This window comes from Lottia gigantea (genome assembly GCF_000327385.1).
Source record: "Lottia gigantea unplaced genomic scaffold LOTGIsca_37, whole genome shotgun sequence".
Classification (NCBI taxonomy): Eukaryota; Metazoa; Mollusca; class Gastropoda; family Lottiidae; genus Lottia; species Lottia gigantea.
This window is the reverse complement of record NW_008709259.1, coordinates 1,092,789-1,107,182: the sequence shown is the minus strand read 5'-3', so window position 1 is coordinate 1,107,182 and position 14,394 is coordinate 1,092,789. Positions and strand designations below refer to the sequence as shown.

Genomic DNA, 14,394 nt, shown 5'->3' with positions numbered 1-14,394 from the left:
ATGGTATTTTATTATTGATTTTGTAAATCAAACCATCTTGTAGAACATGGTATTTGAAACTATAAGACGATGGAAGACGCTGTTGTTTATATTTCTATTGACTTTCAATTAAAATCAACCATTGTCAAGACCAGACAAGAGCTTCAATGATAATCAAGAATCTAATAAAAGATACAATAGCAATCAATAAGATCTTATGTTAGAAATAATATAATAATAGCCTGGGCTTTTTCGCGTTTCTAAGAAGTATCATCAGCATAATGGATGCATGGCATTCAATTTTACTTCATTTTAAAGGGACATTCCTCTTTTTTTGTAGGTCAAAATATTTTTGCTCAAATTTGTGAAATCTATGCACCAAGTTCTAGAGAAATGTGCCCTTAAAGTTTTTGCTAAAAGAACCTAGCCGTTAGTTTTAAACGCTAAAAATATTTACAAAAACAATACCTAAGGTTTTTAAGTTCGTTATTCTTTTTGGAAGCTGTTAAAAAACTACTGTACGGATTTGAGCAAAAGAAACACCTAATTGTAGAGAAATATGTCTAATAATAATGTCCATTAAAAATATCTAATATTATAACACCAAAACTAGGTCAAACTGCTTAATTAACAATTAATACTCTTCGTTTTTAAGTAACCCTTTTAGAACAAATTCAGTTTCATCAAGTAGATACATAGATATAAATAGAAATAGAATAGATGGAAACATTTTCGTATAATTTACAACGTTTTTGATAATGAAAACTTTTTACATAAAAAGCGGATTACCCCTTTAAAATTATATTGCTCACTGTGTGTTGAGCAGTATGTAAACTGCCAACATAGGTTTAGACAACTAAACTGATTCTATTTCGTAGAACAATACTCATTATATAATAAAAAAATTATGTAATATCAATTAATGCATTTTATATAAGGTGTTTATCACACACCTCTTGTAGAATTAAATGTCTGGATATTTTTTAGCATTTTATATAATGAGTTTATCACCGCTGTCTCAAATCTTGGCCATCTAATTAAAACTGAATTACAATTTTTTTTTTTTTTTTTTAATATTTTTCTTCTGCATTGAAGAAGCAAAATTTTGAGAAAAAATATCCCGCAGAATTCTGTATTTTAAAAAAAAAATATTTAGCTATTCAATAAATAAATCATGAATAAATAAATAATACTATTTTCAGTATTTTCAATTCCAAGGTATTTTTGATTCATATCTCTCACATAAACTTAGAAACTATAAAATAATGTTAAGTATATTAAATGTCAAGGTATTTTTAATGTTTTATAATGTGTTTATTACACTATGTCTAATTAAAGGTATTGTTAATAAGCTCAAGAACGGTTTTATGATATTAAACCATTATTGATATACACAATGACTTTCATTATCCGCCCAAATACGGTTTTAATTAGAAAACCTTATCTAATGCAATCATTTACCTCAAAGGTATAATATTAAAGCTAATATCAAGCCAATTTGATTTTGAACGACTTCGAGCAACTGAAGGCAGCTGGCATATTCGATAGCTGGAATTAGTGACTCAAAAATAGGTCATTTTTTATCAATTTTATCACTTTATCAACATGCAGTGTCAGAGTTGTTTTCAGCTAAGCAAGCAAGGCCAAAATTGAGAAATGCTTAAATTTCATTCCTCAGAACTCAGGTGTGGCTGCCATTATTTTTGAAGGGGCTCAAGAATATACACTCGAAACTATGTATGATTCTTACATGGAAATAACACACACAAACTAAGGGCCTTGTTCACAACCATTTTAAAATTTCTTTCTCGGCTTAATAAGTCGAATTTTGAAAAAGGTTGTAATATTTCAAAAACCCTCAAATCACATTTAAAGACATAGAAATGGTTTTGAATGTGGTTTGAATTGCCTTTTTTAAAATTCGAGGTAGACATTCAAAATAGTTGTGAACTATGTTCGTGTGTGAATCATACGTTGTTTCTTGTGACAAATACTAATCATTGTTCATCCAATTCATTGTTGTTCGAAAACATTGACAATGAGTCTATGCTCAATTTCACCTGTGGCAACAACCCCTTAAAAAACTGAACTTTCCTCTATGACGTTAAGAATGCCGAAATAATGTTACACTGGTGTAAACGTAAGAAAAAGATCATCACATTTCAATAGCTATAAACTATTATAAATCATTAATATGTTGTTGAAATCAGGAGCATATCGTAACGTTCCAAGACCCAAAGCTTTTAACTCTAATAGCATGTAAAATTTCAACATGTATATTGTATTTTGATGAGAAAGTAATGTAAGCTATTATGATCATTAACATTGTTTTTGTAAGGACGAACTTAACTGACATTTGTGGATGTCTTAGATGGTGATACAAGATGCAAGGCGAAGGGAAACCTAAGATACTGCTCTCGTAGAAACAGTATAATTGCGTTATATTCCTTGCAAGCGATGGATGCTCAAAATCTAGACAAGATAGTCCTTGATGCAAGCAAGTAACAACGGAATATATGTCACGGGTTTAAAGATAACATATTTCATAGAGTTACTAGTATGAAAGGTATAATACACATAAATCTAATAGATCAATATAAAACTAAGTCAATAACTGCATTTAGAAGAAATAAAAGTTATTTAGTGAAACAACACATTTTCTCATCGATAGATCCCATTTATCCCGATTAATTGAAAATCGGTGACTCATAATGCTTCAAAGAGCAAATAAGAAGCACCATGAGTGTGTTGTTGAACATACACCTTCCTTATTGCAATAAAGACCAGAACATTCCGATATTATATTAAAGCTAATGGCAGCTGTGGGTTCCAAAAAACACAACAATGAAAATAAAAGTAACTTACTATGAACCTTGTGGACATATCAAACAATTGGAAGACGTTACATCGAAATATTTACCAGCAGGGCAGTTAGAATTACAGTCAGTTCCACAATTACATGCACCTTGAACATAGAAATAACATTTATTGCATTCAATGCAAAACATTCAATTCAAAGAGTTAATTTTTAAAAAAAATCATCCTACATGCAATGTTCATATATTTTCCAGATATGGCCAATGTTCAAGGTGTCTGATCGTTGTTATTTCCTACATAGCAATGTGCCAGTGTTAACAATTATTGTCATTATTTAAATAAAAGTACCGACTTCTTAAGCTTTAACTAATTCTGTTTTGGGAAGATGACCAAATCAGTGGCGGAGCCAAAGCGCCCCTCTCGCTCCCTTGCAGCCCCGAAAGAGAGTTTTTCGGGCAAAAATCTCATAACTAGGTTAGAAATTCGGGCAATATCAGATATTTGAAGTTGAAGTTGTCTCGTTTGTATGAATGAGAAGTAATGTCAATTTGGCATTGGGATAGCGACAAAGGAGACACATTGGTTGGAGTACCCAGAGCTGCTCTGCCAGCTCCTGCAAGTTCCCTTTCTCATATCATCTTGTGATATCACTAATAATACTAAAATCTTTAATATTAACTACTTTTATCTTATCGTGTGAAATTTGCGAAATTCTAAACAAAAATGATCCATATTTGGACTCGAATTCGGTTGCCCTCTGTGAGTTAATCTAATTCAATAACCGGTCATTCTGAGACAAACATAATGCGATTTATTAACAAAACAATCAGCCAGTAATTAATTTTATGTAGGGAAACCCAAAATCTAGCAAATTTTGATTAAAAGCACGTTCTATACGTACGTTGTTTACAGTATAGAAAAATAAAAATGGAAAATTAAGTTTGTAAGAAATTTGTATTCTTTAACCTACCTGCTACGACATTAAAATGGTAGATGAGGCATACCACACATAAAATTGCATAAATACATTTATATTTCATAATTATCCTGCTGTACACAGTAGGAGCAAGACCAGCTTGTCCTATTAATTGAGACTACAATTATAGCTAGTCTTGTTTATCTTTTAATAATAATTTTCTTTCATTTGTCTGCAACGTTATTATCCAATAAATACACTTTACAAAGTTTACAAACGAAATATTCCGAAAAAATTCACGAAAATATCCTCTTGGTTGTGTTTCACATGTTACACGAAAAGCCTCCCGTTCTTGATTAATATATTTTCATATACACGTATTTTGAGGCAGGTAAGGCCAAGCGGCGAGATAAAACACTGTACAATCAAGGTGAGAGGAGAATAGACAGTGGTCGTGTATAGTAGTCTTGCTTCGTTGGTTTTCGTTGCTAGGTATTTAGGTAAACAGATAATGGTAGAAAAGTGTTGGGTTTCGTTAATCTACTAGAATGTATTAAGACATAAAACAATGATAATCTTTCACTGAGTTAAAAGGCTGGGTTTTGATCACGACTAGTATAAATATATCAAGTTATTATTTAATATCATGTGAACTCATTTAACCTGAATGCAATCCGATATCAGTTTGTTAGATGTGATAACCAACAGTCTAGCTCGCAACTCAACGTTCGTGTCACTTAAGCAAGTCGAAAGAAAACTTGCGTTGTAATGTTCTTTAAAGGGACAGATTCGTCATTTTTTGGGTATTGATTGGTTCTTGAGTGTGTTTAAATAGTCTTTAGCAGTACTAGAAAGGAAGGACAATGGCATAATTCCTTCAAAATTACTTCGAACTATTAATTTCATTTTCTCTTTCTACATATTTCAGAGTAACAAGAAAAGACGAGATGGTTTTTTTTATCTAAAGATAAACCGATCAACGAACACAATCGACTATTGTAGGTAGACTGGAGATAAGGAGTTTTAGGATGGTTAGTAGATAACAAGTTAACATCCACCTCCAGCTATATGATACCACAGACTATGTAGTTGTTTGTAGGATTCGGATTAATTGGATGGTTCGGAACTTCGAACCGTCGAAGTTGAGATTCGAATGTGGCAGCTCTGCAGAAGCGCAAAGGCGCTACCCTAAAATGGAGCATCTTAGAGTGTTATCCCAAGATGTTTAAAAACAGAATTGATTTCTTGCCTTCTGACGCATATTTTGGAAATTTGTTAGAAATCGAATTGGGGTACAATTGGGGTTACAAAACAATGTTCTGGGGGGCTAATTTGTGACATAGCCTATTACTAACAGTACTCGCTTTAGGCTGATATTCAAATTCTCATTAACTAATAGGTAAAACACGATATAACAAAAAACTTGCGAAAAAAGTAAGTGAGCAGTAGGCTAGTTTTGTTACATTTTTGCCCTTCTTATTGAATCTTTCACCAATGCATGAAATCCATCGATAGCCCTTCGAGAGTTACGTCCCTTCATGTGTGGTTACTGCTACGTTCAATCAACGTAAACCTATCGATAGCAGCATAGTACGTAAAGTATAAAAATAAAACAGACGATTATAGCATGTATGCATAACTTTTAGAGAAATGGACCACAATCACTAATTAAAAACAGATCTCTTTACTTGTTGAATCACAAAATAATCCTTCTAAGTTACTTTTCCCATAAATTTTATTGTAAACTTTCCTTTTACGCAGACCAATTTTTCTTGTTTTATAAAATTTCGACAGAACCTGGCAGGCACTCAATGATACGGTCACAGAAAAAATTCAAACTGATGTGGATGTACAACCAACAGTACTTATAAAAGGGGTCATACCTATAGCTACTATTGATATCTATGCAGATCACTGTTAGTAACGTCATAAAACGCGTTAGTTTTAGTGGAATTGCAAGGACCACAGATGTCGGAATGGAAATTGGAATAGCGCAAATTGATGCCATCAGTGTCCTCGATACACATACAAAGTTTATAAATACGCTTTACAATCCCTTTAATTTGAGCCCATTTATGGTCATATTTACCTAAAGACATTGCTCATTTAAATGTATTTGAAATAAACCATTTATACATGTATTATCCGAGAAGTGTGTGTTTGTATTCTTTTTCAGGGCTGAATTAAAGGGTGGGGGGTCAGCGGCTACCTCCAAATGATAACATACAAGTACATTTGGACGGAAAAATTTATGAATCTGAAACAGTAAGTAAACGTGAACAGACAGAAAAGTTCAACAAGCATACACCCACAAAGCTATATGCCTACACAACAGCAAATTTTATAGCAATATACAAGTGACAACAATAGACCCAATGAAAAGCAATGACGCAAAGTCCTTCAACTGTGAACACCATATACGTGAGCTCAATCTATATCCCAAATTTCATCCAAATCAGATAAAAACTTACGCTACACATACCCAGTTTCATCCAAGTTCACTGAAAACTTCGCCTTCTGAGGCAATTTTTACTTTTTGGACTAAGTCAGGGGCAACAACTTAAGAAGACTAGAATTGTATGATTATTGAATTTGATAATATTAAGATGAATACACATACATGTACCAAGTTTCATCCAAATCCATGAAAACTCTTTATTGTGTCTACAAGCCAATTTTGCTGTTTTCTTTTTACTAAATCAGGGGCAATAACTCGCAAACATTATCATCACTGGTTGGCCTTATTTGGTTATTGGTTGGTATACATGTATATGATGGTTGTTGCATTGGTTGCTAGTTAGTATCTGAGCGAACATCCAAAGTTACAGGAGCTGAAACAAATTTCGAACCTCCCCCGGACCCCCCAAATCCATTTCAGCCAAAAAAAAGAAAAAAAAATTGTGGTAGAAATTTGAAAATTTTCCTGATCAAAATGACTAAAAAATGGCCGATTGTGGCCAGCTTTGGGGTTAAATTAGCTCTTACAAACACCGCTACTGTAGACAGACCGTAGTTGCGACGAAGCTGTGTTTTGCAGGCTGGATAGCCAGGATCTGGTTCTACACGGCACCATAATTTAGGATGCCCTATCTCAACTGGTTCAAAAGTTACAGGAGCTGAAAGTTTGTCCTTTTTTGATAAAAATTGCTCAGTTTTTCACCTCTAGTTTTTCACCAAAATGCCGGAAACAAGTTTGAAACAAATTTCGAACCTCCCCCGGACCCCCCAGACCATTTCAGCCAAAAAAAAAGAAAAAAAATTTGTGTTCGAAATTTGAAAATTTTCCTGATCAAAATGACTAAAAAATGGCTCTTACTAAAACCGCTACTGTAGGCAGACCGTAGTTGCGACGAAGCTGTGTTTTGCAGAGTGGATAGCCAGGATCTGGTTCTACACGGCACCATACTTTAGGATGCCCTATCTCAACTGGTTCTAAAGTTACAGGAGCAGAAAGTTTGCCCTTTTTTGATAAAAATTGCTCAGTTTTTCGCCTCTAGGTTTTCACCAAAATGCCGGAAACAAAAAAAAAATTAAAAAAATTGTGGTTGATTTTGGCCAGTTTTGGGGTTAATTTTTTTTTGGTGGCCTAATACATATACTTCTTTACTCAATAGTTAATTTAACTCATTTAAAAACAGAATGAGTTTAATTTCAAAACACGAACAAAAAAATTCGATTGAGATGGTGAAGAACAAGCGTTTTGGAAAAGGATATAATTCATGTGACGTATATCTAGCGATTCTATAGGAGCGGTCTTGACCCTTGAACTATGACTGAATGATATGTCTCGTCTCCATTAGCCTATTTAAACGCAGAAGAGTAGGACGTCAAACTTCATTTATTTCAAATAATATTAAATTTTGTGTTTACAACTTTTCCACTTTATTTGCGAAATTGCTTTTTAGCGAAAAGAGATAAAACTTCAACATAAATTACATCGTTATGAAGTTCAATGCAAGTTCATGTGATCAAAGGAGAATAACTTATATTAAATATCGTCTGAGCCCAGTTCAGGTAAACAAATAAGTGATATTATATTTTCTGCAGTCAAAGATACTGAATACTGATTCATAGTTTCAATTAGTTATAGTTATTATTAGTTAAAGGTTACTTTCCAATCTAGGTTTAGGTGAGAAAGATTGGAAAAAGTCGACGGTAAAAAAAAGGCGAGGAAAACTCTAATTGATATATTCGTTATCAGCGGCTGTTTTGTTGTCGAGTCAGAAACATAACATCCGATTTTTATTTTGAGGATCAGTTATCAGTTTATTTCAAAAATCATTTACTCACAATAACATTAAATAGAATACTAAACTCCCATGAAACTCTGCTGATTGCTCTTACCCTTACTTGTAGATACTTAATTCAGTTTCAAAATTCGAAATTCAGCGTCGGAGAATAATATAATATAATCTTTTTATGTAAAAAAATCTAAATGGCAAAACCATCTCATTTGAGAATTTTCGGCAGATATTTGAGTTCGGTTCATCAGATATTTGAGTTCTGTTCATCAGATAATAATATAAGTAAGTAAGTAAGTACTCTACATGTATTGTCAATGCCTTTGCGTTTATTATGCGAAAACCAAAAATGGCAGAATGATTCCTATAAATATTTTTCAAGCTCTGCCAGATAACAGCAATATAAAAGTTGCAGCCTAATTAATATTTTATAAAAATCATAAATCGGGATTTGGGCCGGGAGGTTGTTCAACATTCCATTCCCATTGTTGATTCTCATATTCTTCTGAACAATCTTCTAATGTAACAGTTTCCATGTCGTCCTTTATTTCGAGGCATTTATCCAGTTCAGTGTTAAAAATTTGTTGGTTCTAACAATAAAAGAAATATTATAGGTCTAGAGACACCATCAAATACTGAACTTACAAATTTAATAAGTATAACTAAATAACTAATAACCCAGTAAATACAATCGCCGACACTTAGTATGCAGGCTTTGATAGATTTACCATAAGTGAGTATCCCGGAACAGGCCTCAGGCTATTTTTTAAAAAAGGTTGCAGATCGGAAAAGCTGACATGACAAAAGCATTTACTTGTTCGGATGGAACAATTAGCCGAGGCCTTTTTGTTTCTGTGCACGTTAAAGATCCCTGGAAAGGTCAACTCTTCATTAGCCAAATCATGAAAATCCCTTATTGTTTGATTTTCAATGAAACCATCTACCCAATATTATTCCTTAAATCTTTTTTTCATCATATATGCTCACCTTAGTATATTTCCAATGCATCGCTGTAGTTTCACAGACATTTAGAGAGACACTTAAACTTGTTTCGTTATCACCACCAACATTATCATCGTCTCCATCAGATCGAATGGTCGACCAACAACTATTCAGTCGTCTGATACCTTCATCACACAAATACCACATCTAACATACAATATAGTGATATCAAGGAAACATTGGAATTACAAGGGCAATAATTCATATATGAATAATTTTCGATCGATTAATAAATCAATGATTATTAACTAATCTTAACCATTATTAGAGGCAATGCTGATTAGGGTGAAATAGTGGGTCAAGTTTGAATTTACGACCCGTTTATGCCTAAATAGCCACTATCGCAGATTTTCGCAACCTATTCCCCCACTTTGCCCACCAATTAGCCATCATTTGACGAATCATGCCTTTTCACACAGCAGACGGAAACTTCTGTAAATACCTCATTATTATGCATCATCGGACGCAATAAGTAAAAAGTTTACAAATGGAATTGCAAATTTCATAAAAGGGACATTGTGGATTGTTTATGAGTAATTTGTTAAAGGGTGTGTCAAAATGTTTTTTGACGAAATTTTAACAAACCTGAAATTTGGATCTCATTCCTGAGGTACATTCATTGCCGTATAAAGAATCTCTCATGAAACTCAAACTATCGTCAGTTAATTCGGCACAAATATTGTTATACTTCATACTTCTAATCTATTAATTAAAAAAAACCTATTTGTTTATTTGTTACTTGCGTGCTTCTAGATAAATATTTACAGCGAACCATCCAACTGAAACAGACAATGTTCAGCTGATTATTCTCGTTAGAAAAGAAAAAGAAAGAAACAACTATATTTTACATGGGTAATAACTTAGGTTCACAATTTAGGATCCTCTCTACCAGTTGGTCCTTGACAAAACCTCTTGGCATTGATGTTTCCCGCATTGATCTTTCCCGTATTATCAGTACCCATTTACAGACTGGAGTTCTGAGTGAAGAATAAAGTCGTTAAGAAACCAGCTACTATTGACAAGCAATTATTCACTATTCAACAGTAGGCACTAAAATTAAGTTTTAAAAATATTTTCGTGTTAATATTAATTGAATTAAAATATTAGAGGAATCCAATTCATTTCTTTTCCCTTAATTCATCGATTTCAAGATTTTCGAAATTATGTCACCCGTAAGGATACTAAATGTTGTATCTAATGCTCAAGAGCTCGAAATACAGTAGAAATATAAAAGCACAGAATTATCATGTATAGACTGATTATTTTTGTACAATGTAACCAACTGATAGCCTTACTGATCCCCAGGCATGACATCTTGATGGAATAAAAGTTTTTGGTGCAATTTCTTTGATATACCACTCGAAACTTCTACATTTTAATTTTTCTTTAATAGCTTTCCTCGAGCTGATGTCGCCAATGTCAATAGTTTTCTGCAAATAAATTTCTTTTATTTTAGTAAAATGCTTTGTCACAATCTGCTTCTTTTTTGACTTCGGTACATAGAGGCAAGGTTTTACAATTTTAGAAACAAGCCACCCCAGTTCAACACTAGGAACTGCACAATAAGAAATATCTGATAAAAAAAAGCATGTCAAATTTCACAAATTTCTCTGTTGGACAGATGAAGCAAGATCGAATAATTTCAAAAATTTATCAAAAGTTGAAAACATACCACATGGTCTTTCCCATAATATTGGTAAACGAATTCCTTATATTCATCTAACCAGACTTCAGCCAACCGTAATGAATTGCGGCCTCTATAATCCTGTGTTGGAACATCATAGGGAAGATTTCCATTTCTCCATACATGCCCAACACGAGAACAGGGGATCATTTCTACTTTTCCGTGGCACATCCATGCCTGTTAATACAAAACAGTCATGATCAAAATTTTCGTCATCATCTGACAGGACAGTAATACTGGCAACCTTTTCATCATCTGACAAGACAGTAATACTGACGGCCTTTTCATCATCTGACAGGACAGTAATACTGACTGTCTTTACATCATCTGACAAGACAGTAATACTGATGGTATTTTCATCATCTGACATTAATACAGGCTGAAGAGACATTTGAAATTGATATTCCGGATCTATCTAACTATTTTTCCTTGCATATAAAATACATGTAAATGTAAAAATAAAAACCTTGGAAATTGAAAAATTCATTTGTAGACTTATTTTTAATCATTTTTCATTTTTATTTATTATAGGTATGTTGTCTGATGCGTGAAGAAAATAGAAGGATTGACACGACTTGATTCTACTGTTTTCTACTGTATCGATAATCCCGCACCGAACACCACGCCACCTAAAGGGACATACACGAGTAACGGGTTCTGACACAAGACTTTTCGCGGCTTAATGCGATTATTATTATAATCTAGATATTGTTTGGTAGTAAAAGTAACGCTTCCGCTAGATTTCGATTTTTTAAGAAAAAATTTGAATTTTTTGTTTTTTGCGCAAGCTGGGCAATATTTTTCAGGTATTAGTAATAGTGGTACAAAGTTTTAAAAATCAAGAACCTCGAATGCTACAATATATACCATAATCAACTTATTTTTACGGTCTCATTGGTTTTGGATTAAACAGAGTACAAAAATGTGAAAATTATTGATACTTACTTTGAAAGCTAATTCAAGATTTTCTGCTCCCCATATCAGAAATCCTTCATCAAACATACCAATTTCGGTGAAAAACTTTCGACTTACACCTATAAAACCTCCAGTAAGCGTTGCTGTCCTTCAAAACAAAAACGTGTTTTAGTCGGTGTTTGATTAGGTACTAAAAATCTTAAAACTGTTTCCTAAAAAGTGAACCGGGGTCTTGAAGACTTAACTTCACATAATGTTAGTGTTTAGGTCATCTGATTGGTCAGTCACTAACAACGATTTTAAATTTAGTTCTGCTATCCATTCACATTACTGTATTTATTCAAATATGATTTATGCGCTGCATCTGTACAAATTGATACTGAACTTTGTTAACAGTAAATTGAATCCACGATTATGAGCTATACCAGATTCACAATGTCAAGCTATTACGATCTTCGTCTTCTACCTTGACTTTCTTGTATTTGGAATACAACCAAGCGTAGCCCTCGACAAACAGGCTGGCTTAATGTTTACAGACTTCCTTTCGAGGACTTTGATTGGCGATATTCGTTAACGTTATCTAATCAAATCGCTGAATTTGCAAACTTCCGTGATACAAGATAGGTGGCTATTCCAGTCAGGGTATAAGACGAAGTTCGCTTTACCTACTTAATAGGTTCTATCCTGTTTTTACTGTCAGTTATTGTCCAATCATACATTAGATCCCACGTAAATACAACTGTTTCCGATTGATCGCATATAGTGTATCCGAAGTCGATGGCGTCAATATCGTCAAAAATAGCTGACACAACTGTCCGATAATCTCGTTTGATCCGATCAAGAAGCGGTTCTAGCCAACCTGGAATAAATATGCCAACAAATGAGTAAGGTACGTCAACACTCACAAAATGGCTGGCGATGCCAAACATCCAATCGCACAGAGGTATCAATTGTATCAGATGTATATCCTCGCCAGCAACACTTTATAAATAATGTTTTAGATGTTTAACGTAAGACTATGTTTAGCTATTAATTGTTTTTTCCTTTAGGAATGGCGAAAAATCGTGAACGAAATATTATCTTACCATTTGTGACTTCGCAATGGGAATCCATAAAAATCACCACAGGGGCCGTGGTGTGATTGAATCCTAGTATTCGTGATTGCACCAAACCCTGTCTTTTCTTTAGGCGCTCTATAGATACCTTAGGGAAGTTAGCCATATAATCATCTAAAGGCTTGCCAAGATGTTCTGGAAAGACAACCCAAGGAAGTAATATTACAGCATCGTCTTCAAAAGACTGCACTATTTATCCGAATTGACATTAGCATGTCATAATCCTTTAGTTATAACTTCATATTCAAAACGCCATTTGCAAATTCTCGTCAATGACTTGAATATAATATATTCTGGAAATGGCGTTTAACTAGTATTACAACGATGATCAATGTCACTTCTGTTTCGCTACAAAGTCGTGTATGATCATGGTATATTGCTTATTCTTAGAATAATTCATAAGCATGCACATCAAGTGAAGAAAAGGGAATCTGAAACTTTCTAAGTAGCCTCTTAGTTTAAAACAGAATTCTCTGTGCCTACGATAAGATATACCTGATGCACTTACCCATCTGAGAAGCATCATCAGCAAGAACAATCTCTTTCAGTAGTTCTGGTGGTGAACGATTTAAAATACTGTGTACAGTTCGAACTAAAACTGAAAAACTTTCATTCAAAAATGGTATAACAACACTGACTTGTGGTAGGTTTTCATATCTTATGTTCTTACATCTGAAAAGAAGAAGGGACAGTCTGGGACAAATTAAATTTTAGAGCTGAATAATTGTCGGTCCGTTGTATTATATCAAAGGATGGAACAGACGAGGTACGATATCCGGTGCATGATTATCGATACAGTTGAAAAAAGAAGAAAATGAAAGGAGTATTATGTCCTACTCATTTGCACCTGGAATTAGAAGAAGTGAACACACAATGTATGGGTCCGGGAACATGATATCATGTACTGTTTCGATCTACTGTATCGATAATCACGCACGGTACGGGGCCTAATGCGAATTTGAGCTCTTGGTGTGGTATGGTTAGGACTTACCGTATTCCTTTACAGTTTAGAACTAGTCTTTGATGATGTAGTGCTAAGTGCCCACCAAAGACATTTATTTCAATCGGAAGTAAGGCACGCAATTACTTACTATCGTCATAAGTCTTAACTTACTCTGGCCACCGAACATCCGGCAAGGATCTGTTGACAGATATCATATCACTAACAAACTGGTTGAAAGAATTCTTCTCAAAACCTAAATCCCATAATGTCTTATTTTCGTCTGTTAGCATCTCTCTGTCGATTTTTACAGGTTGTCCCATTTCACCTGAAAAAGAAACCTACAGTGTGTCTATACGCTGTTAATGTTACCACTTTTAAATTATGCACCTTTTCCAAAAACGAAAAAATGATATCATCTCAATTGAATTAAAAAGCGTACCGAGACTCTTTTATTTGTTAATTTCTAGTTGAGATTTTTAAAAGAAAGCAACTGGACTGTTTATCTATTTTTCCAATGACCATTCTTATGAACTTTGAACATTTCAAAAAAGCCGATTGGTGTTTTTGGTAAAAGATACAGCTGAAATTTTCTTTCTGACAATGCATATGTATAGATCAAAATGTTGCACGCACCAGAGTTTTAAGAAATAATACAAAATTTTACAAAAGGTTTATTTAGATATAAACTGGTGTCCAAAAGAAACGATACCACCTGTTTGCAACGACATAAAAGAAAAACTAAACAATGCAGAAGTTTAGGATTGGTGTTATGCTTTTGAGAA

At 33.7% G+C, this 14,394-nt stretch overlaps 1 protein-coding gene across 1 annotated transcript; it reads right to left on the bottom strand.

The window, feature by feature from the left end:
* Positions 1 to 10,214: 10,214 nt before the first annotated feature.
* Positions 10,215 to 13,947, bottom strand: LOTGIDRAFT_121670 (hypothetical protein; the record flags this gene model as incomplete). Its single annotated transcript, XM_009059061.1, has 7 exons — positions 10,215 to 10,385; positions 10,631 to 10,816; positions 11,585 to 11,702; positions 12,224 to 12,413; positions 12,640 to 12,804; positions 13,178 to 13,341; positions 13,784 to 13,947. Coding segments are annotated over 7 exons (1,158 nt in total), but the record flags the coding sequence as incomplete, so codon positions are not given.
* Positions 13,948 to 14,394: the final 447 nt, after the last annotated feature.